The sequence below is a fragment of the Brettanomyces bruxellensis genome, chromosome 9 (assembly GCF_011074885.1).
Source record: "Brettanomyces bruxellensis chromosome 9, complete sequence".
NCBI lineage: Eukaryota > Fungi > Ascomycota > Pichiomycetes > Pichiales > Pichiaceae > Brettanomyces > Brettanomyces bruxellensis.
In genome coordinates, this window is record NC_054690.1 from 1,458,396 (window position 1) to 1,482,659 (window position 24,264).

At 37.3% G+C, this 24,264-nt stretch overlaps 10 protein-coding genes and 2 non-coding genes across 12 annotated transcripts; 6 read left to right on the forward strand and 6 right to left on the reverse strand.

The window, feature by feature from the left end:
* The first annotated feature begins 2,423 nt into the window (after positions 1-2,423).
* Positions 2,424-2,497, forward strand: BRETT_002493. Its single transcript has one exon. It is a non-coding gene; the product is annotated as a tRNA-Val (tRNA).
* Positions 2,498-5,311: 2,814 nt separating this feature from the next.
* BRETT_002494 lies at positions 5,312-5,383 on the forward strand. The gene has a single exon. It is a non-coding gene; the product is annotated as a tRNA-His (tRNA).
* A 171-nt stretch (positions 5,384-5,554) lies between these two features.
* Positions 5,555-6,472, forward strand: BRETT_002495 (uncharacterized protein; the record flags this gene model as incomplete). Its single annotated transcript, XM_041281020.1, has 1 exon — positions 5,555-6,472. The coding sequence occupies one exon, from the start codon at positions 5,555-5,557 to the stop codon at positions 6,470-6,472; it is 918 nt and encodes a 305-aa protein (XP_041138811.1).
* Positions 6,473-6,565: 93 nt separating this feature from the next.
* BRETT_002496 (uncharacterized protein) lies at positions 6,566-7,729 on the reverse strand (the record flags this gene model as incomplete). The annotated part of the gene is made up of 1 exon (XM_041281021.1): positions 6,566-7,729. The coding sequence occupies one exon, from the start codon at positions 7,727-7,729 to the stop codon at positions 6,566-6,568; it is 1,164 nt and encodes a 387-aa protein (XP_041138812.1).
* Positions 7,730-8,329: 600 nt separating this feature from the next.
* On the reverse strand, positions 8,330-10,189 carry BRETT_002497 (uncharacterized protein; the record flags this gene model as incomplete). The annotated part of the gene is made up of 1 exon (XM_041281022.1): positions 8,330-10,189. The coding sequence occupies one exon, from the start codon at positions 10,187-10,189 to the stop codon at positions 8,330-8,332; it is 1,860 nt and encodes a 619-aa protein (XP_041138813.1).
* Positions 10,190-10,656: 467 nt separating this feature from the next.
* On the reverse strand, positions 10,657-14,793 carry BRETT_002498 (uncharacterized protein; the record flags this gene model as incomplete). The annotated part of the gene is made up of 1 exon (XM_041281023.1): positions 10,657-14,793. The coding sequence occupies one exon, from the start codon at positions 14,791-14,793 to the stop codon at positions 10,657-10,659; it is 4,137 nt and encodes a 1,378-aa protein (XP_041138814.1).
* A 380-nt stretch (positions 14,794-15,173) lies between these two features.
* Positions 15,174-16,412, reverse strand: BRETT_002499 (uncharacterized protein; the record flags this gene model as incomplete). Its single annotated transcript, XM_041281024.1, has 1 exon — positions 15,174-16,412. One exon carries the CDS (start codon positions 16,410-16,412, stop codon positions 15,174-15,176), a length of 1,239 nt encoding a protein of 412 aa, XP_041138815.1.
* A 934-nt stretch (positions 16,413-17,346) lies between these two features.
* On the forward strand, positions 17,347-18,824 carry PPH3 (phosphoprotein phosphatase PP4 catalytic subunit; the record flags this gene model as incomplete). Its single annotated transcript, XM_041281025.1, has 2 exons — positions 17,347-17,526; positions 18,027-18,824. 2 exons carry the CDS (start codon positions 17,347-17,349, stop codon positions 18,822-18,824), a joined length of 978 nt encoding a protein of 325 aa, XP_041138816.1.
* A 1,104-nt stretch (positions 18,825-19,928) lies between these two features.
* RPS27B (40S ribosomal protein S27-B) lies at positions 19,929-20,677 on the forward strand (the record flags this gene model as incomplete). The annotated part of the gene is made up of 2 exons (XM_041281026.1): positions 19,929-19,931; positions 20,432-20,677. The coding sequence occupies 2 exons, from the start codon at positions 19,929-19,931 to the stop codon at positions 20,675-20,677; spliced, it is 249 nt and encodes an 82-aa protein (XP_041138817.1).
* A 242-nt stretch (positions 20,678-20,919) lies between these two features.
* On the reverse strand, positions 20,920-21,714 carry BRETT_002502 (uncharacterized protein; the record flags this gene model as incomplete). Its single annotated transcript, XM_041281027.1, has 2 exons — positions 20,920-21,582; positions 21,673-21,714. The coding sequence occupies 2 exons, from the start codon at positions 21,712-21,714 to the stop codon at positions 20,920-20,922; spliced, it is 705 nt and encodes a 234-aa protein (XP_041138818.1).
* A 559-nt stretch (positions 21,715-22,273) lies between these two features.
* On the reverse strand, positions 22,274-22,729 carry RPB7 (DNA-directed RNA polymerase II subunit; the record flags this gene model as incomplete). Its single annotated transcript, XM_041281028.1, has 1 exon — positions 22,274-22,729. One exon carries the CDS (start codon positions 22,727-22,729, stop codon positions 22,274-22,276), a length of 456 nt encoding a protein of 151 aa, XP_041138819.1.
* A 709-nt stretch (positions 22,730-23,438) lies between these two features.
* MRPL23 (54S ribosomal protein L23, mitochondrial) lies at positions 23,439-23,975 on the forward strand (the record flags this gene model as incomplete). Its single annotated transcript, XM_041281029.1, has 1 exon — positions 23,439-23,975. The coding sequence occupies one exon, from the start codon at positions 23,439-23,441 to the stop codon at positions 23,973-23,975; it is 537 nt and encodes a 178-aa protein (XP_041138820.1).
* Positions 23,976-24,264: the final 289 nt, after the last annotated feature.

The following is a 24,264-nucleotide window of genomic DNA, read 5'->3' on the forward strand; positions in this document are numbered from 1 at the left end:
ATATGGTTGCTCGGAAGAAGCCACGGATTTTTCAAGTGTTGTTAAGCGACATTTATCTCGCAGCTAATCCGAAAGGTTACAAACAAGCGAATGTGCAGCAAGGACGCTGCAAAATGGAAGGCAGCAATTGATGACGAGTTTCACTCTCATCATATACATAACACATGGGATCGCAATCCAATTCTTACAGATGATCCGAAAATTTTGAATTGCTGCGTCTCCACAAGTTGGGTTTTTACCGTTAAATCTGATGGTCGACGCAAAGCACGTCTCGTTGCTCGCGGTGATCACCAGAAGGAGAATACATATTCAATTACATTTTCTCCAACTCTTCGACCAGAGATCATGAGAGCGATTTTTGCTCTTATTGCTACTCAGCATTGGTTTATGGCTCAGTTTGATGTCAAAACTGCTTATCTATACAGTCCTATTGATACCGAATTGTACATTTAATCAGCCTCAAGGGTATTCTACCCACACAAGGCATGCAAAAGTGCCATCCGGCATGAGGGTGGTCTATAAGCTTAACAAAGCTTTATATGGTCTCAAGCAATCGGGCAATTTGTGGCATAAGGAAATTCAGAAACATTTGGCCAAAATTAATTTTGAAAGTTCCCACCCTTTTCCATCCACCTACATTCATAAGAATCGGAATGGAAAAGTCGATTGCGTTGTTGGTTTATTTGTGGATGACATTATTGTTGGCGCTTCGAATAAAGCTATACTGGACAAAGTTTACAAACATATATCTGGTAAATATGAGCTTAAAACGATCCAACCTGATAAGAAGACCAATTTACAGAAGTTTTTGGGGATTGATCTCACTGTGGAAAGATTAAAGGATGGTCGTGTGAAAAAGATTAAGCTATGTCAGTCTGCCTATATCGAAGAATTCGTTGAGAAGCTTCACCTTACTTTTGCTAGAAGCTGTGCTACTCCGTTAAGTCCAAATTTCTACTTCGATACTGCGGAACATCCGTTAGAAGCTACTAAGGAGATGCTTAATAAGGCAGTCAGTGATTTTCGACGCAAAATTGGTTGTTTATTATACGTCGCGGTTATGACAAGGCCTGATATTGCTTATGCTGTTGATTACTTAGCGCGTTTTTCGACGTATCCTCATCGTCTAGTCGTTGATCAGTTGAAACATGTTTTAAACTACCTCTATCATAGTCGTTTCAAATCTATCATTTATCAACACACTTCGGAAACTAAAATGGATCATTTGATTTGCTACTCAGATAGTGACTATGCTCAAGATCCGATTACAAGGAAGTCCATGAACGGATTTCTCATCATGTTTTCGGATGCACCTCTCTATTGGAAGTGCCAGTATACCCCATTGGTCTGCAAGTCATCTACTGAGGCGGAACTTCAGGCAATTTACCTACTTTCTAATGAGCTTGAATGGTTTCACCCTCTCATGAAGTTCATGTCCGCTTATCAAGGCGAAGGAAATTATCCTGAACTTTTAGTGGATAACAAATCCGCTGTTGATACGATAGTTTATGGTAACTTTTCACCAAAATCAAAGCCATACGCTGTCAGGTTGAAATGTTTAGAAGAACGATTTGAAGAGAAGCGTTTCATTATCAAACACGTTAGTACGAAGGACCAGTTAGCTGATATTCTTACTAAACCTATTACTACCAAGGTATTGGGTAAGTTAAGGAGCATGATTATTCAGATGCTACAAATCAAGGGAGCGTGTCGGACATATGAGAATATTACCTAGTATTAGGTAATCTATTATTATATGTCATTAGATTTATTTGTTTTGAGATCTGAACTTATTCTAAAATAACGAAGATTTAGAATAATATCTAATAGAGACAATCCTGGATAAAATGCACTAACTGTGTATGTTAGGGAATCAGCAGAAAAAATAATTATGCGCGATCATAATTCTGTTTCTGAGAATTAAATCTTTTTTTTTTATGTATGATTACCTCACTTTATTTTCCTTTTTATTTTTACTTTACTTTACCTCTTTTTATATAACTTGTTTCTTCCTACGAAGGGACGAGACCCGATAGCCTATTTTGCAATACAACTAGTTCGACTCCACTTTGATGGTAACAGAGTAAAGGAAGTAAATTCATTTTCTTCTATGGTGATACATACACAATTGTTAGAATGTTAAAGGCATTAACATTATCACACAGACCACTTGGTACATTTATATCCACCCACTTAGGTAACCGACCTTACAATTGTCTGAATCTCCCCGACTGCTAGGTTCTTATTAGTTCTATTAAAGAAGGAGTTTGATAGCTAAAGCCCGGGAGTAACTCATAAGGTCTCTCTTAACTCCGACAGGTTTGATTCAACACTGCAAAACAAACACACAAATCACTTTGTACTTACATAATCTAAAATAATTTAGGTTCAAATCCAAACAGACCCCTTACCAAATCGCTATTGGTCGGATGGTCTAGTTGGTTATGGCATCTGCTTAACACGCAGAACGTCCCCAGTTCGATCCTGGGTTCGATCAATTAAGCAATTAATTTTTTTGTCTCTTGGAGACTGCAACCTTATTATTCTCTACTTGCACTTCTTTCTTTATACCAACATATTTAATTTTTATATTACCTTCTTCAGATGGAAAATGGGACACCTACAGAATATTGATGGGCTAAACAAATCAGGGGGCTTCATTTTTCTCCTCAAGAAACTCTTGCTGAAAACACTTTTTTTGTGAACCAATTTCCTTATCAGATCAGGATTTTTTCGGAGACAAAATCAATTATTCAAAATAATGGTTATATTCTACTTACCTACATTTGCATTTACTGATCTTGGATAGCATATGAATTGCTTTTTCAACGTACCGTGCCAAGAACACTAGCCGATGTACGAATGTACAGAGCTTAGGGTGGACACAGGATAGGTCAATTGAAGAGAAAATTTTATGATGAATAGAGGAAAGACCTTAAAGGGCACATCGCTTTCCAGTGAAATTTCGATGTTTGTTTTACATTTAAGCCGGATGTTGAATTACAAATGGCTTTCTTTTCTTCCCTGTATACAATTGAAAGGTGCATAAAAAGTTGCCTTTTCTTTTAAAGTATTATACTATAAATATTAGAAAAGCGGCAAAAAACAAAGGATTTTTAAATGTAAGTGTTGAACATATGAGGATATTATATAGTATTAGGCAATCTATTATTATATGTCCTTATATTTATTTTTTTTGAGATCCGAATATTAAATGTAGTGCTACTAAATTAATAGAGTATCTGAATGTTTATTATACTATATTACTAATATGTGAGCTTTAAGCTAATCACCCGTGGATATCTTAGCTTTACATAGTTGTCATCATTCTCTTGTTTGACGACATAGACAATATAATTTGTTATTCTTAATACTCCATTATTCTATACTTCGTTGCTTTCACACTGAACTTATTTTTAAATGAAAAGGATTTAGAATAATATTTATTAGAAGGAATCCTGGACAAATTGTACTAACTGTACATGATAGGGAATCAGCAGAAAATTAATTATGCACAATCATAATTCTGTTTCTGGGAATTAAATCTTTTTTTATATTATGTATGATTACCTCACTTTATTTTCCTTTTTATTTTTACTTTACTTTACCTCTTTTTATATAACTTGTTTCTTCTACGAAGGGACGAGACCCGATAGCCYATTTTGCAATACAACTAGTTCGACTCCACTTTGATGGTAACAGAGTAAAGGAAGTAAATTCATTTTCTTCTATGGTGACACATACACAATTGTTAGAATGTTAAAGGCATTAACATTATCACACAGACCACTTGGTACATTTATATCCACCCACTTAGGTAACCGACCTTACAATTGTCTGAATCTCCCCGACTGCTAGGTTCTTATTAGTTCTATTAAAGAAGGAGTTTGATAGCTAAAGCCCGGGAGTAACTCATAAGGTCTCTCTTAACTTCGACACGGGATTTATATACTCTGACAAATAATTATAATACAAACATATATTTTATTTGGTTTTCCAGTAAAACTTTAGTTTATAGAGAGGCATATAAAATTAAAATTTTGTAAGGGGTCAAACCAAGCGCATATTGGTTTAAAGCCAGATAAAATATTAATGAATTCATTTACCTGATTAGGTAACACGGAAAGATATAAATAGTTTCCGAAATAATTTATGAGAAGCGCGAATAAGAAATAAAGCGTACTGAAAGGATAGTGACCCGAAGGACAATAAGAAAGAGCTACATCGGAATAAGCTGACTAATATTCGTGTGGCGACTGCATATGCAAAACAACAGGTTTTTGCATGATCGCGGGTTATGCTGAATTCACATAATGTGATGTTCCCAAACAGGATGGATTCCTCTTTGGCATATAATTTGTTATTGTATGAAATTGGAAGAGAAATGGAAGAAGTGTCATTCTCCATTTAATATAAATATGCGCCCTTGCCCTCCTTTGATACAGAGGCAAGGTTAAATTATGATTTAGTTATTTTTCTAGAAAGGGAGATTGAAAAGATAAGTGATTAGATAGAATAATGAAAAAATATAATAGTTCATAGAGAGCTATGAGATAAGAGATATGAAAGGATACGAAAAGTATCAGATAACAATCTTATTAATCTATTATATCTTTAGACGGATTTGGTAATCATCTAAAGAATCCTTATACTTCAGGTTATTAAAAATAATATTTTGTTACCTTCAGTCTGACCATTTACAAATTTTGTGAGGGATCGAACAAGGAAAAGTCACGTGTTATCCAAATGGTTACGTAATATTATGAGCGAAGCAACATGAGCGAATTATTTATTAAAATTGGACGACGAGATGCAAATATTTTATTAAGCAGAAAAACGAGAAAATATTAAATGAGTATTTAGCCTTTTTGGAAAACTCAAGATGAAGATAAGAAAGAAGAAGCAACAGCTTAGAAAAAAGAGAATAAGATAGAGAAGAATAAGAACAACAGAGATAAGAATATGAGAAAATATAACAAGAAGATAAAAATAAGAAAAACAAACAAAACAAATAAAAAACAAGTCATTAAAATAAATATAATAACACTTCAAATTATAAACATATACAAAGGGGTGCTTTTATCTATATCCTAGTGAATACAAACTAGTTGATTATTTCATTATACATTACTTCCGCACTTACTTAAATTACATCATAACATTCTAAAAACACTATTTTACAACATACAATACTTCATCTTTTAGTGGTTTGATTCAACACTGCAAAACAAACACACAAATCACTTTGTACTTACATAATCTAAAATAATTTAGGTTCAAACCAAAGCAGACCCCTTACAAATTTGTAAAAGCCGTTCTAGTATAGTGGCTAGTACTCATCGTTGTGGCCGATGCAACCCAGGTTCGATTCCTGGGAACGGCATTAGTTTTTTTTTGTGTAATCTGCTTTTTTTTGATAATGTTATGATGATAATTATTATCATTATTATTTTATATAGGAAAGGTGTTTAACGATTGTAACCAGGGCAATGTTGTGTCAAACATCCATAGATAATTATAGAAGTTATACGGCTTTTAATAAAGAAAGGCGGAGATGCGTTTAAAGCTAGCCCTTGAAAGTACAGTGGAGATTCGCCGTCCATTAACGTTGCTATTAAACTTGAGAAAGATATGTGTTTTCCGATTTACCGAATCACAGTTAGTAATAATATCTTCCTCCCTAAATGAACCACAAGTTTGGACAAAAATAGCTGAATCTGTGTTTCAAATATACGAGGTTGAGTCATCAAGACATAATATAATTGTTTTTGAAATTAACATTGAACCCTTATATCAGGTTTTGAGAAATTATGAGAAATCGACGGTAACAAGTAACCTCTCAATACGATTACAACGACAATCTCCAACCGAAGCGGAAAGTCATATCCCGAAAAATAAGACTGCCGCATCATTGGCGATATTTTATACAGAGCAGATATCCTTGAATTCCACTGTGAACCATTCCTTTAATATACCAGTTCGATTGCTTAGGGCGAGTAGTGATGAAATGATACAAGAGCCCACCATTGATGATATGAAAATTGCGATGAAGCTGCCAAACACTATGATTCCGTTATTTCGGCGAATAGAAAGGTATAAAACTGCAGAAATGATTACTGTGATAGGAAACAAGTCAGGACAGTTGAAACTAGTAATTGATGAAGGCGAAAGGAAGGTGGAAATGCAATGGAAAAGTCAGCTTGAAATATCTTTGGCGGAGGATGTAGATACGGTTGGCAGTCAAGAAAGAATTGAGAATAGTGCCTCTAGCGAGGATTTAAACTTGATCAAACCAATGGCATTACGCCTGAAACTTCGATATTGGAATATTGGATGTAGACTCATTGAACTTTGTGATGCAATGTCTTTGATTATACATGATACAGGATGCATTCTTCATTGCTACATAGATCAGGAACAGAAATGCGATATCACATTCTACATGAATGGATATTATAGCGATCAGGTATGAACCTGAGTGGGTTAGAAATGAGTATGCCAACGTACATTAAATTTTGGAGTTCGAGAATAAAAAAAACAGTTACCTAGAGAACTTATTTTACTGTTAGTGCTCTTTTGCAAAATTCTCAACAAATTGAGCCAAGAGTTCAACACTGTGATAAGTAACAGCATTGTAGAGAGATGCTCTCATTCCTCCAACAGATCGATGTCCCTTAAGACCGCCAAGCTTCTGGGCTGCCGCCTCTTTAAGGAAAATAGCATCAAGCGACTTGTCCTTCAGGGTAAAAACGACATTCATACGGGATCTTGCGCGCTTGGAAACAGGAAGATTGTAGATGGCAGGATACTTTTCTAAGGTTGAATAAAGAAGATTCGACTTTTTGATGTTTTCTTGCTCTTGATTCTTTATACCTCCATTTTTGATTAATCTTTCGAGAACCAATTCAATAATGTGAACGGCAAAAGTTGGGATTGTGTTGTAAGCCGAATCCTTTGAGACCACCGTTGGATAGTCAAAAGCAATTGGGGCGATAGGAATATCCAACTTCCGAAGCTCCCCAACCGTTGGGTAGTCCAATAAAGCTTTTTTGATGATGTAAATAGTAACACCGGCAATTCCAACATTCTTTTGGGCACCGCCGAAAACAACGCCGTATTTACTGAAGTCAACGGGCTTTGACAAGAAATTGGAAGACATATCAGCAACAACTTCAATACCCTTGAATTGGTCGAATGGAAATTCACGGAATTCAACACCATGAACAGTCTCATTATCACAGTAGTACACATAAGGTGTGTCCTCTGGTTTTGGAATGTTCCATTTACTGACATCAGGGATGTCTCCAAACTTTCCATCAACAGCTTTAGCATTCACAACAACTTGGGTTTCAAATCCAAGACGATCAGCTTCTTCACGAGCCTTGCTAGACCAATTTCCTGTAATGACATAAGCAGGCTTTCCGGCTTTGCCATGCTTTTTGGCGAAAGAAGCAGTGAGATTCGTTGGAATCGATGAGAAACCAGTTGTACCACCACCCTGCAAGAAGAAAACTTCGTGTGTATCTGGAATGTGCCATAACTTTTTCAAATATGCCTTCGTGTTGTCAACAATTTCAACACCTGCTGGCGATCTATGACTAATTTCACCAGCGCCAATACCAAGGTCTTGAAAGTTAATCAAGTCCTTTGCTGCCTGTTGAAGAACAGACGTTGGTAGTTGTGCCGGACCAGCACCGAAATAATTTGGTTCTTTCCTTTCAAGCGACATAATAATGGATAATGATACTTATATACCTGCCAACTATACTTTGCAAAATATTTACTACAGATAAAAATATCTTACAAATTGTGCTCAGATGTTATATATATACATGCAAGTGAGAAAGAAATGTTTCTCGTACTGAAAAATTCACCCAAAGGAATTCAGCTCACTTTAATAAACTGATTAATTATGCTGAACAATAGTACAGGCTGTTAGGTTTGGTTACCTGCCATGAAGAAGTCAATGGGAGAGGGACGAAAAAATGAAATCATTCGCATTTCTAGATTAGGAGAAAAAATAGTCATCTCTCGGAATAGAATAATAAATGGGACGCAGACCTAACACAGCCTAGATACGTGTAATAATAAAAAAACATTATTATTCACAGGAGCACATGTAAAGCATAGAACGGACGGAATCAATCATAAACGTATCATAGGGAAAAACGTACTTCAAAACAACCACCACAACAATAACTAGTATATAAAGTAGAATTTGAACAGGAAAAATGTAGAAAAACATACATAAAAACAATGCCCCCGAACGGAACGACTAAGGGCATTATGAATCTACCAATTCGCATGGTTGAAAAAATAGGACGCTCATCTACACACGTTTTTCATCGTCAAGATGCTTACTGTAAGCAGTAGACCTAACATACTTGATACCGGCAAGCTTTCCATTTTTTAAGATTTCACTCTTTACCAAGAACTCTGGCGGGCAAAGTTTGGGCCAATTAACAAACTGGACACCGTTGACTAACATATAACGGAAGGAAAATGCTGCAACCAAAAACAATGTTGTTAAGAAAGAGTAATTCTTGAATTCCGTCAATGAGCCCTTTGGAGACAAAAATGTGGAAATAAAGACCCAAATGGCAATAAACAACCCGTATGGTGTCCATTGCACAAACTTTGGTCTCTGATCTTCAAGAGCCTCTGGACCAAGATCATATGGAAGGGAATTTCCCAAGAATAAGTCATAACCGTCTTGACGCGGACCATCCATAAAATTATTGATGATATACCTTGAAACCGAATTCATCAAGTCATTTAGTGCACCAAGCGTGGTTCGCTTACCGGTTCTCGTATAGTCAGTTTTCAATGCACCAGTACCTGAATAAGAATTTGAAACGGCATCTGCATTATCAGCCCAGACATTCTGGAAAACGAGATTGAAGGCAGGATCCAATGCAGACCAATCCTGTGTACCGCTTATCACATGACTCTCTTGTAACTGTTCTTGCAAGAACCAGCGGGCTAACATTGATTGAACAACATTCGTTCTGTCCAAACAGTCCATACAATTAGTTCTCACCACGTGTTCCTGCACTTTCACATTTGTAATATTATCCGAAGTGACTGAGAATGAAGAGAAATCTTCCCTTGAAAGACCCAATTCAACAAGCTTTGTCAAAAGAAGTTTCACCCTATCCCAACGCATCATACGGCATTCGTGATGAAAATCAAAATAAACATATCTAAGCTTAGGGTCGGCCAAAGCAGTAACCGCAGATTCATATGCCTGCTTAACTGGCTCCTCATGTCCAGATGAGTTGACTAAATTGACCAGGTAATTTGATCCGTAGCGACTAATGGAGCGATCAAAATGTTTCCTTGCAGGAATATAGTCACTTGGGCCTAAATATAAGGGTGGTTTGTACTTCAAATTATTCATTTCGGACCAGAATACAGGAACCGATCCTCTAATTTGGAAATACGTGTTGACATGCTCGCCCTTTTCCGTATTAAGAACCAAAAACTGTTCGGTTTCGTTAAAATTAGCAACATATCCATCATTATCGATTCCTCTACGGAAGTATCTTGTACCTGCACGGTGTCGTGACCTTCTAGTAATAAGTCCAAATGTAATTGGTGTGCCGCAAATTGTTGTACGGACAAACTTGGCGTAACCATAAATGAGCGGTAGAATAAATTGAGCAACATACCTATCTCCCTTCGCAGCATTAAGCAATGGTTCAGAAACAAAGTTATTCCACATAAACTCGGAAGCAAATTCGGTCTTACCCTGATCGAGACTTACCTGCTCACCAAAACGACGCGTCAAATCATAATCATACGAAAAATAAAGAGTTGCGGCATCCAAATGACTTTTTAGCATCATCAAATATTTTTTCTCCAAGTCATCAGCGGAATTAAAGGCTGCGATAGAAAGCGGTCTCACAGAAAATGTGGCAACCTGGTACACCTTTTTGTTTCCGCATATAGTCCCGGCTTCTGAAGCTCCATCTGCTGTCAAAAGATAACGATTTGAGTGAAGATGAATGACACCAATTACACCTGCAATTGTTGTGAATTTCGAAGTTAAGGGTATCTTTTCCAAATCACTAACCTTTATCTCTCCAGATTTGTTGATGTGAAGCACTCTGGTGCCTGACTCAGTTGTAGGTTGAAGAACGTAACCATCCGAGGCTTCGGCAATGCGTAGAGCAGTAACGGTTACCATAGTTATTTCAATTTCCTATAAAGTACTAGGAAATTTAGTGAAAACGATTGAGTGTCGAAGTTATTTCAACGCAAGCTTGTAAAATTAATGATAAAACCTAATCTCAGTTATGTCTCTATTCACTGTTCGAACGGGTAATCGGCACGCACCGTTTATGGAAATGAGGCTGAGAAAAAGTTGTCCCCAAAAAAATTTATGGGTAAAAAAAAAGAGAAAGAATCTCGAAAGAATTCATTCATCCTACTCGAAGAAAAGAAACAATCCTTAAACGAAGTGGGACAAAAACGCAATAAAATCTAACACTAGCTTTTAGTGAATATACAAATTTGCATATACCAATTGTACTGATTATCCACTATATATATATTATATTCAACTTTAGGTTCGAAATCATAATGTTGCATCTGATTAAATGGGCAGGAAACTAGGCATAAATCAGTTTCCACTCGTCAGTTACTAAAACAAAATCAATACTCAAGAATTTCGCGACTGGTGAACTTTTTCATTGATGGAGCCGGAATTTCCGGAATCATGTAAACGATTCCCCGATCATCTATTCTCTCTCTATCCTTATCACTCATGGTGTAAATCTCCTTCATATGATTCTCTATAAACTCTTGTAGTTCGATGAAATCAGCTTGTATTTTATGAGCCTGCTCCATCATTCCACGTCTTACTAGACCCTCAACAAGCTTTTCTGCGTCTGACACAGTAAGATTCAATCTGTCGACTAACCTTCCAGTTGACCTGATCAAATATTCCTCTTCATATATCGTACCCTTCTTACCACGAGCTCTCTTCCTTTCCTCACGTCTCCTATTCTTTGCTGTCCGTCGAGAAGAACCCGTTTTTGCCGTGCTTGATGATTTTCCGGTGTATCTGGTGAAAATCGAAGATCTTAACGTTGATTCAGTGGGAGCGATGGATACATTATCGGCATTTTCAGCGTTTTCGGCATTTCCATTATAAAATGCAAATGGATTCAATTGCTTCTTCTGTCTAAGTTCCCTTAATCTCTTCAACTGGGCCTTAGACTGAGAGCTGCATTCGGCAAGAAGCTCTGCTATAATTCCAAACTGTTCACCCAAGGCTGGATCAACTATTTGCTTGAGGAGTTTTTCAGCTTCCTCCTCACTATTACTACCATGATCAAAGCACATAAGAATGGCTTCTTCAAAGTCACAATCCTTGCAATAAAGATGCAGTGCTTCTTTTAAATCTCCAAGATACTTATTTTCAATGTAGGCCGCAGCAGAATATTTGTGAATATTCTTCAAATTTTCCACAAGTTGCTCCGAAATATCTTCAAGTCGATCCTTGAATTCTGGCCGAACGGCTATAGAAAGAGCTTCCTTCCAGTTATCAGCAGAAATGTAGTCATCCAATGCATATTCGTAATTTCCCAGCTTGTCGAAAGCCAAGGCAGCCTCCGAATATTTTTCAGAGGAATGAAGATAATTTGCGTAAGACTCCAAAACATTATCAAACCTCTTACTATCATACCTATACAACTTAAGCGCGTGCTTGTAGAGCATATGATCTAAGATGTACTCTGAAATCTCCTTGTCTAAAGAATCACTGCTTTTGACTTTTTGATCTTCAATCAACCACTCTAATGCCTTATCAAACTTTTTCAAATAGGTATCGACCATGAATTTCTTTCTGTTAGGCTCCTGCTTATAAAGATCTTGTAAGAATGGCAAGTACTCCTTTGGATCCTTTTGCGACTGTTGGGCTAGAACTAATGCCAATGGAATATCATAAATGCTTAGGGCAGTATCATAAAGCTTGTTTACATCCAACAAAAAGCATAAGTGCTGAACACAGCGCTCTTTTTCGGACTCGTTTTCTATAGCACTTATTAACTGTAAAGCTTCCTTCGATTTAGGTGGATTCTGGCATGCGCATGCCGTAATAATGGATTGGATATATTTAGCCCTGTATTTTGGCCTTGCTAATACCTTGGCAACAGAATCGCAAATAGTTCTGACTTTTTCTGGCCCTTTCAAAGCGAATCCATTTTTACAGCTAGATTGCCGATCATCGATGCTTAAACTTGCTAATTCAGAACCAAACTCAGTGTTCACTTTGGACTTTGCTTCCGCATCCTCAGCGCTTGTCTGCTTGTACTTCGTTTCGGACACATTCTCTTCGGAAAGACAAGAAAGGAATAAATCTAGATATTCCACGGAGCCCAATTCGTTAACAAAATGCTCAACATTCTTGAAAAATAGCTCGGAATCGTAATCATGTAAAATATCCAATGATATACGGTGCGTTCTGCAAATAGTGAATGCTTTACGGTATTTGCGTTTCTTTATTGCACTCCGGACCTCACTGAGAACCATAATACGAGGAAATATAGTTTCAATATTACCCCTTGGAGCTTGCAATGTCACAGATGATTGTGATGGAATCGCTGAAATAAGCCAGGAACCCCTTTCAATCATTCTGGCCCTCTCATCATATACCTGATTCTGCTGTTGATATTGCATTTGTTCTTGCTCAGATCCATACACACTATTATTATTTTCCTGCTGCTGGTCGAAAGATTGAATGTCAACTGGCAATTCAAATGGTTTTGTGTCGTCCAACAAGGAGTCGTTATTTTCAAGATGCATAAATTTAAGTTCATGTTGTGCTGTGGTATACAGCAAATACTTATCCGATAGTAAAATCGATGTTGCTCCTGAGCATAACAATCTTTGTCCGATAAACAATTTACCATTTGTCGTAATTCCAAAACAGACGTAGTTGGACTCACCATCCTTTTCTATCTCACAGACCTCATAGTTGGAACAAAAATGTGGAAACTTTCCAATAAACTTTGGACCTTCACCTAAATAGACACTTCCATCCACGGTTTCATAAGAAAAGTTCTTAAATATTGAGTCAGACTTGAGACAAACAACAGAGATACTCGTTGGTGTAGTTGTCATTAATTTTGGCTCTTTTAAGGACGAAATATCAAATTCAGAGAGCTCACAGCTAGATGGGGCAAATGTGTCACAAACCACGCAAACCTTATCATTCCCAGAAAAACAGATCTGGCGAGGCTGACCTTTGATACAAAATAGATCCTTGGAAACATGGCTGACTATTTCTATAGAAGACACAACTTTACCAGCGAATGAAACATGTGCAATGTACAAATTTTCGTTTGTAACAATAGCAATGTTTTCGTTGGATTGGGAAGCAGCCATATCAATAATTGGCTCACCAACCTCAACCTCTCTGAAACTGATTGGAGGTGGAACGTGCGCTTTTGCCAAAGGTGTCATCATGCATGTGGTTCCATCAGCGACAAGCATCATACCAATATCATAAGGAGCTGCTGTCGGTCCATTTGTAAGACAGTAGTCCATATCAATAATTGTGACACCAGTCTGTGTGCCAACCATTAATCTGAAGGGCTTTTCTGGATGGAACTTGACAAAAGAAACAGATGACTGGACATGACTGTCCGCTGGAAAAATTTCCTGCTTTAGATACCAGTGATAGTTCTTGGTGGTCCATATTTGAACTCTATCATCATACCTTAAAGCAAGAGCCTCACTTCCGGATGACCATACTATTTGATTGATAACTTGCCCTTCTGGGATTCTTGTATCAAATTCTCCATGCCTTAGACCATTCTTCTCCAAGAAGACAACGTTCAAATGCTCATGAATAGAACCATCATCTGGATCGGCTTCTTTCACCCGCTGTGTACAGGCTAAATTGGCACCTTGTGGTTTCCAAGAAAGATTATCACCTTCCAAACCATCAATGGGCTCTGAGGATGATACAAGCTTGCCATCTCTTGTATAAACACGAACAACACGACGCCTTGTATGATCTTCTTTTGGAGATATGTCCACATCATTTACACCAAAATACTTGCAGTCGCCCCTCCAAGAAATGCTTGCAGAATCCGGATGATCATGTTCAGTCATGATACCATACTCCATCTCTTTGACAGTGGGATCATGTAACACAGCTGTATCACTATCTATATTCAAACCAGCATGCTTCAAGGCTAATCTTTGTCTTGCCTCAGACTTTCTTGCCCCCGCACCTCTAAACTGTGTTTCTTTTTTACCCCAGCCAAGAGAAACTTGTGTTGTCATCTCCAAGTCATCAGAATCTTGCTTAATTTCAGCTATTGGGTCGAAGGTTCGTGAAAGGAGAACCACATTACGTTCCTTTGTAAGCAATGCCAGTGTCTCTTCATCAGGGGACCAGGCAGAACATATAATACCGACGTCAATAGATCCAACCACCTCAACAATAGTATGATCTATATCATTACCATTGATATTATCTGCATAGTTTGCAGTGATTATATCTCCAGATTCAAAAACAAATATGAGTTCGGTCAAGTCTGAGAAATGCGCAAATGACGTAAGTGTATCACCAGATTTAACAGGGAAGGAGGCTAAAAGTCTAATTGTGCCATCTTTAACATACTGCTGAACTTCAACAATTTCCGAATCTCCACATCCAAGTACAACTGTCACACTATCTGTGATAACGTCAAAAGTTGCAGTAACAATAGGAAGATCTGGATATGTCCTAGATTCTGGTTGCAACAATCCTTTATTCAATATCCGAAGGTTTCTCATTGCAGTTATATTTTATATTCAGACACTTTTAGTATATCTAATCATCAAATAGCAATAAACTAGAATGAATTTGGGTGGTAACTCGAGTGCCTAGCACTATTATGATTAAGTGTAATAATGGGTTTACTCAGATGCTGGCTTATCTTCGTGAAAAATTTCAGACATCTTGGATTTCTTAAAATTTTTTATTTTATATCATTTAATTTAATTTTTTTTTCTTCATTTCTATTATGATCGAGATTACGGAAAACCAATAAATACCAACATAATGATAATTTGGACATAAGCCAAATAACGCAAGCTTCGAAATGCTTATATTCTTAAATAATCGTATCATGAATATGTTCCTATATATATACAAAGGGCTTGTCATTTTGAGATCAATTCTTTCCTAATCTTTCTTCAACAACTGACCAATTAATGCAGTTCCACACGTTTTCCAAATACTTCTTCTTGCCGAAAACGCCATAATCTCTAACATAAAACGAAGGATTTACACCTACTGAAAGCAACGGCTCGTGTACAAATTCAAAGGACTCATATGAATCTTGGGCTTTGGCAACTGTAGGGATGTCAATCTGATTAAGGTTGAAAAGTTGATCAGCACTGCTTTCATTTTCGACCATTCCTCTCTTCTCGTGATACTTTCTTGCACTACTAATTTGCTTGGCCCGAAATTGATGTGGTGTTCCATTGTTGTAGGTGTTTAGAACTGCTAGTGACGAAAATCTATTAATCGTTTTTGAACCACGACCCATCTGGGGCTTTATAAATCGCCTAACAAGCCATGTGTAACCATTACCATGAATAGAGTTTGCGGAATCCAAGAAAAGTGTACGGAATTCTTTTAATGAGCCAAAAGATGTATTAATCATATCCAGAAGCTCTCCTGATGTAGGGGCATTCGGGACAGATGCATATACGTCAGGCATCTTAAGAAAATCACCCTTCAATGACTCCTTTTCAAACTTATTAGAGTCACTAGTGTTGGATTTGACAGATGAAAGAAAATAGAAGAGGTTGTATATGCTTGAAGCGGATTGAAACACGAAATCATCCGCCTGAGACTTTGAAGTTTTTTCCAACAGCTTGTAATATTGATCTGCAACCTTATTTGATGATTTCAAGCTAAAGTCATCAGCAAATCCGGCACCCGAAAAGCCACCACCAAACTTTCTGTTTGTTCTTAAAAATGGATTCATGCCTCTCTGTGCATTTACTCTTGCAGCAGACTCCTGTCTTTCCGTATTGAAAAAAGTATTTAATTCTTCTAAGTTAGGGGACTCAGATATTCCATATTTGAGATCCTCCAGTCTAGTTTTTGTCTGCCTTGTCCAAATGTCCTTGAACACATCCTTACTTAATAGTCCAGGAATGCCATTTCCAGACTTCTCATAAGCACTCAACGAGTCTGTGGTCGGTATCTGAACCTGAACCGATGAACTACTATCATCAGGAACAAAGGATTTATTCTTAGAAGATGTATCCAAATCTGCTACTTCCTCATCTTGCCTTTTCAAAGAAAAAGAAAAGCATCTGCTAAGATTTAGAGAAGTGTTAAAATTGATGGCTTTTACACCAGAATATTTAACCACATTCAATTTCGTAGCCGAAAACATCATAAAATTGAGATTTCCGTTCCACAAAAGTACGATCCCTTACTGCTCTGGTATATAGAAGATAAGAGTGACTCAGAGGGTGAGGTTAAAGTTGTGATTCATCGGATGGCTACTATTCTGCGACGTGAATTTTCTCGAATCGAGGATAAAAAATAGTAGATCAAAGAAATAATTGTATCACGTGACAAAGTCACCAGCTAAAGCTGAGCATAAACATAACATTTCTTCAGTGACATTTGTGCAATTTTAAAGAGATCAAGAATCAAAGCATATGATATGAGTATTTAATAAAATAAAATATTAAACATGACGGGGCAGAAAAGTCAACGTGCATTGTTGAGTCAGTTTCATTAAGGGAAAACAAACAGGCGCTTGCCATTTTTTGACAAATGACAAATAAATGTCCACAAAGCATAAGCACCGTTTACCATTTTCACAAAGTAAGCACTTCAGGAGTTACAACAGAACTGAACATACTATAATAATTTATTAAAGCATCAACGGTTTGGATTGCATGCTATACATATCTTTACGTTTTCGAGTCCCTGAAATTATTTCATCTCAGAGACGCCGAATATTAATGAAGTTTACAAATTTCATCGCGCTTTAAAAACCTTCGAGCAACAGACGGCTGGATGGCTTCTGCTTCATTTACGATTACTTCTTTTTTGAGACTCGAATCGAGCAGCCGAACGAACATTAATTTTTTTTTTCGTTCACATTTTCTTCCCTGAATAAAACCGCTGCTCGCTGTGATCAAATATTACTCGGATTTTTTTTTCTTGCGGTCTACTACGAAATGCCACTACAAAAATTCCTTTAACCGAGAAGGGCACCACTTTTTTTCTTCTGCCTTTACCAATTGAAATATCCATTTATAGTATACTCTTTTTACCAACGACATTTATACCAGATCACATAACAAAGAATAAACATGGCGGAGCCACAAGAAGCCGACGTTGATTCAATTATTGACAGATTGCTCGATGTCAGAGGATCACGTCCAGGTAAACAGGTTCAACTTCAAGAATATGAAATTAGATACCTTTGCACAAAAGCACGAGAAATATTTATCCAACAACCCATTCTTTTAGAGCTAGAAGCACCAATTAAGGTAAGTAAGAAATAGCACCATGAATTTCACGGACTTCGTTTTCCCTTTGATCATAAATTTACTTTGCCATCTATTTTCTATTTTATTCGAGCTTTCCAAAGTATTTGTTGCATTTGAGGCATCCGCGTCTTTCCTCATTTTCTTCCTGCTTTTTCTGTTATCAACAAATTTGTTACCTGCATATGCGTCTTTCTATTTATTTTTTTTATACGTATTTTTTTTGCGTCAAGGACAGGACAGGACATTCTTTTTATTAGCTTTTTTTTTGAAAAAAGGTTTGGCAGCATTTTTGGGCAATAGCGGCTTCCTATTTTGCTTTCTCTCGAGAACTCCATTTCTAGGATTTGGTTCGCTTATTGGCACATCCACACAAAGACAGCAATACAAATGTTAATATCAAGGGATGATTCGTTGTTTCCGCAAACGTCAAGAATTCCGCTTTTAACGGAAATATACATTCTGTATGAACATTATACTAACGTCTAAGTTATTTTTTAAAGATCTGCGGTGATATCCATGGTCAATATTATGATCTTTTGAGACTGTTCGAATACGGAGCATTCCCACCGGAGGCTAACTATCTATTTCTTGGAGATTACGTTGACAGAGGAAAACAATCATTGGAGACAATTTGCCTTTTACTGGCCTATAAAATTAAGTATCCAGAGAACTTTTTTGTTTTGAGAGGAAATCATGAATGTGCATCGATTAACAGAATATATGGCTTTTATGATGAGTGCAAGAGACGTTATAACATTAAGCTTTGGAAGACATTCACAGATTGCTTTAACTGCCTTCCGATTGCTGCAATCATCGATGAGAAGATATTTACAATGCATGGTGGTCTTTCTCCAGATTTGAATACAATGGAGCAGATCAGAAGAGTGATGAGACCTACAGATATTCCTGATGTGGGTTTGTTGTGTGATCTTCTTTGGTCCGATCCGGACAAAGATATCACGGGATGGAGCGAGAACGATCGAGGCGTTTCTTTCACATTTGGTCCTGATGTTGTTTCTAGATTCCTTCAAAAACATGACTTAGACTTGATTTGTAGGGCACACCAGGTCGTTGAGGATGGATACGAATTCTTCAGTAAGAGACAGCTTGTGACGATTTTCTCCGCTCCTAACTACTGTGGTGAATTCGATAATGCTGGTGCCATGATGAGTGTGGATGAGAGTTTGCTTTGCTCGTTCCAGATATTGAAACCTGCCGAGAAGAAGAAGTACGGATATGCTGGTCAACTACCTTCATCAGCGTCGCAATCGAAAAACAAGAAGAAGTCGCTAAACTGAGCGGACAACGCAATATTATATCTCATGGTTGATGCTTTGAAAGTGCAGTCGCATATCTGTTATTAGCTTCTTTTTGTTTTTCGGTACGCCTCTTTATTTTTTTGACCTCAATTTCCGACTTTTTTGTCCTTGCTTGTTGTTCTCTTTATTGCCTTTTTTCGTTCTTGGTTCATGTCTATTATATTGAGGTTAAAATCTACTGCTGACTTTCACCATTCCTTTACGGCTTTTGTTATGCTTTTCGGATTTCTTGTTCTATTATATTTCCATCTGTTAGCCCTACTGGGATTGGTGCATTAGTTTAAGAGGGTGGAATGTGGAGTTTGAGACGGCATGCGGCGCTAGTAGCTTACATAAGAAGTGAGGAAAGTGGACTTTTACTTCAATCATAAGCTGGGGGGAAAATGTGCTTGACGGGTGCCAATAAGTTGACAACTTGGATACACATATTGTGGAAAATATTCGGAGTTGTTTTCTTATTCACTAAAATTCAATTTAGCACTATCTGTGCTGGTTTGTAATCGTCATAGTGATACTAATCGATTCATCTATTCATATCATATTATATAAGATATGTAGTTTTTTTATATTTTTTTTGTTTTTGTATTTCATGTTTTACCTTAATGATTGTTTAACTTTATTACGTTCAGTACAGAATGTGGGGTAAAAGTTTTGTGCTTTAATTCGAATGCATTGACTGCCCTTTCTCGGTCTCTACCTCAGGTACAAACATATGAAAAATTGGCTGGCAAATTGGTAAGGGAGGTAAATATGGTCACAAAATCACGTGATATAATTCAGGTTTTATATTCTCCAATACTTACTAATCGCAGTCACAAACATATAAATTTAGAATTTTATGATATTACGTAAGCCGGCCTGCAAGGCGAGTGAGCTTTGAAATTTCCGGCGAAAACAAAATTTTTCAGCGCGGTGTGGAGTTCTGCTGGAGCCTGTGTTCTATAGTGAGGAACCTGTCTCGCGAAGAAGTTAGAATAATCCAAACATATCCGTCTGATATTAAATATAGGAATAACAGATACGTCCAGAAAAGCTGTTTTGTCGTTGAATTAAGCATAGGTAGCCGAGAGGAAATAGTACAACATGGTATGTATCAGTAAAGGCGGTTGATGTGCATTATTGGGTTCTATAAAAACAATTTACAAAATAGAAATTCAGAAAGAAACGAACAAATACGCTTTGATGCCAAGAGACAATTATCATTAGCGAATACGAGGGAGATTATTTGAAACACTGGAACATGATATTGGGATTATTGTTTGGATAACAGTGCACACAGGTTGGCACAGAAATATAGTGAAACAACAGTATGGAAATTATCAACTGTACGTAGTGATATGTGCAAGAGGGTTTATGCAAATGGAACAGATATGGTATACATGCTTAATTTCAAGCATGCAGAGACAGAGACAGACATATGCTCAGATTAGTGCAGCATTAAATTATGTCATATACTTGAATTATGTGATTATTGCATGGAGACGTTACCGTTATGAATAATCAAACCCAGTAAAGCGCAATGATGAGCTTTTTTTTAAAAAAACTAATAAAGTACCATATACTAACAGCAGATATTATTGTTATAGGTTTTAGTTCAAGATTTGTTAAACCCAGACCCATCAACTGAGGCTCAGAAGCATAAGCTTAAAACTTTGGTGCAGTCTCCAAGATCCTACTTCATGGATGTGAAGTGCCCAGGATGCTTGAAGATCACTACAGTTTTCTCCCATGCTCAAACTCCAGTGACATGCGACTCATGCTCTACTGTTCTTTGCACACCAACCGGTGGTAAGTGCAGATTGACCGAAGGTTGCGCATTCAGAAGAAAATGAGCAATTACTTGGTTATGCCTAATGTATACCTATCTAATTTTGCAAGAATAGGAAGATAATAACTTTTGTGTGAACATGTATACGTGTATGGATATATGCCATGACATGAGATGTATTTGTGGTAGATGTAGTTAGGAAAGTAGAAAAAAAGGGAGAAAAAGCCGACGGTTACATAACAAAACAGAATAATATCAGAAATAATTAAAAACAAAGAGAGCCCAATGGGCAATACACCAAACCCTTTAAAAGATACTATTAACCAAATCGCTTCCAATGGTTGCACCTGCTCCAAATATAGCAGCATTTCCAAGCTTAGATCCAAACTTGTGCAAAGTATCATTAGTATTGGAATGGTGCTCTGTCTCCTGTTGTGGTTGCTGTTGCATTTGCGGCGTCATAAACTGTTGAGGCCCCTGACTGAAATATGCCGGCTGTTGCTGTTGCTGAACTTGCATCTGCTGAGGAGGAGGTTGAAATGCAGACGACTGCTGCTTTTGGTCTTTCTCAAAGTTACCAAGTTCCTTGACATAATTCGAAGGGAATATTCCAGAACGGCTTCCACAGGTTCCTCTCCACCAGGATGGCGACAGCTTTTCGATAACCTCAATCTTATCGCCAACTTGAAGCTCCATATCTTCTGGTTGCTGAGGTCTGTATGCGTACAATGCCTCAACATAAATCTTATCATTTGATGACTGCTCGGAATATGGTGGTGGGGCCTGAGCACTATTTGCAGAGCCAAATTCTTGCTTCTTTTCGTTCTGTGGAGCTTGTGTTGGTGCTGATTCAACTTTGTGAACGTCAGCTGGAATCATACCAGGTGTATATTTTCCAGGGAGTTGTCTTAGAATCTCATCGTATAAATCTTTGGTGATGACTTTGGACTCCAACAAGAATTCGAGTTCCTTAACAAAAAAACAACAATGTTAGTATTACAAATAGAATAAAATAAGATATAAGATTAAAAAAAAAAGAGCATCCAATGCAATACTTACTGTCTTGACAGTGGTAAGTGAGCGGTTAATAGCGGCGGACATTGTGGATAAATTGCAAAGACCAATAATACAACCCTATCAATTAATATGTGATCTTTTGAAACGAATAAACAACGTTGGGCTAAACAGTGATATCTGTGCAGGCACACGTACGTTTTTAAGAACTTACATTCCGAGATATTTATATATTAGCATACGTAGATTGCATGTGTGTGGCTAAATTAATTTTTACGTACTTTATTTTAGGCAAATCGAAAGCGATAATTACGTAGGTTTTTATTTTTTTTTTGTACGAGGTGGCTCAGCGCTGAGAGAAGTATCAACTATTCCAATAAAAAAAATTAAAAAAGGACAGGCCACGCGGGAATAGGTCACGCCAAGAAATTGCTAACATGCCTATATGAGGTATATAATCCTACTAATTAATCATAAACACATTTGCGACAGTCAACCAACTTTTCTTTGGCTAATCTGGCAAAATCTCTTTTCAGAAGAACTTTATATTACAAAATCTTACACTCCGGGCAATCGAAGAGAAGAGTAAACACATAAAAATAGTAGCGAGGTTTGATTATTAAGTGAATCCACAACATCTATCCGTCTATAGTGGGCCCAAATAATCTTCCTTGATACTACCAATGGCGGAAATGCTATTGACATCGGATCTGGTACCAATAATCTTTATCCTAACTTTAGAACTTTTCATCACAACCTGATCCTCACTTATGTAAGCAGGTGGGGTATGTGAAGGGGTGTATTTCATATCATTGGGAATTAAATGCTTTGAAATGAATACCGAAAGGGGCCCCACATCTGCGAAAAAGCCCATACTATTGACAGAGGAAACAACCGCATCAACAACTTCTCCCTTGAAAGGTTTCCACACAACAGCTCTATACTTAACTTTGAATTCGGCGTATCCCGAGTTTCCTGTAAGAATCCGACCTTTTCCAACATCTATATTCATACAATCAAGAACACATATAATGTAACCAAACTGACCAGTACAGGTACCCTCTACATCCGTCAGCAACTTTTGTCGAAGGTACTGCTTCATATTTGGGCCGAAATATGACGGATGAAGTGTGAGGTTGAGTGAAAGGTCTTTTATGAAAAACATACTGTTCCGATCTTGTTTACTTATCAAAACTTGAATGCCGTCCCTCGTGCTATATCGTCTCCTAAAAGCCTCTCCTTCGGATAGATACTAATATGTAATTATCCAATATACTCTGCTGTTCAACCCGGGGAAATTAAGCAGATTCAATACTGTTATTATTTGCTATTTTGAGTCGAAGCTGACTAGAATCTCAATTGAACATGTATTTTTTTGTGCTCTCGAAATTTTTGGTCGGCTCTGTTTTCCTTTTCCTGCTATCACTGACTCCAAATTTTCATGTTGCCTTATTCAGCACCAAAAAAGTGACCATCAGAAGACCGCCACAATATTAATGAATTCGACTGAGCAGGTAAGATTGGTTGGTGTGTGATATATTGTAGGGAAATATTGATTGGTGAATGCTGAATTTAGTTTATTTTCATGAATAGGAAGTTCCTATGAATCTTTGGCAGGATGTATAACCGTCGCGGACATGTCATTTACGCAAATGCCCTGGGTACTTTTTTTTCTTGTGAACTTTTTTTTTTAAAGCTCGCTGAAAGACGTATGAAAAGATATTGGCACATGTTGCTTAGGCGCAATACCTTCAATTAGACTCTGCATTATTAATTATTACCTCTGAGTCAGAACATTCAGGACATATAGCATGTCAAACAAGATTGGCCAGGCAGGCCTGGGATTTGCTAGAGTGTGGCATCACATTGATTTAGCAGAGGATAAAAGAACTTTAGGAAGATTAGCCTCTCAGATAGCCATCACACTTATAGGAAAGCAAAAACCAGTTGGACATCCAACGCAAGATATTGGCGATTATGTGGTTGTATCTAATTGTCGTTATTTAAAAGTTACCGGTCACAAATTGACAGATAAGACATACTGGCACCATACTACAAGACCTGGTACAGGTAAAATGATTCCTATGGAGAAGGTTGTGCAAGATTTTGGATATGGTGAAATCATCAGACGTGCAGTCAGTAGAATGCTTCCAAAAGATTCTCATAGAAGGAGGAGACTACATAGATTAAAACTCTATGACGGATCACAGACTCCTTACGATCAAAACATTATTGCTTGGGCGGATCAAAGGCCAATAGTGGAAAAGCGGTTGAAGGACTTGGAAAAAAGACAGCAAGTCATGAACGCATATGAAAAGAAGAAAAAGATGCTCGATGAATCTCAGTAATTGTCATGCGAGACAGTCTTGTAAATATATACGATAATAGAAGCATGTACGCATTTTAAGCCTGTATGTATTGAACCCGCTGATAGTAGACAACCAATTAAAAGGGATGGCCCGCGTAGACACAAAAGCAGGTGGAAAGAATACCAACAGTCCATCACAACAATAAAAATAGGAAATTACTATCACGTAACAAATCAGAGTAAAAATGGAATTGTACAATACATAGTTAGTTATCTTTATATTTTTGGTTGGACTAAGACTAATTCTTTTTTTAGTTTTTTTTCTTCTA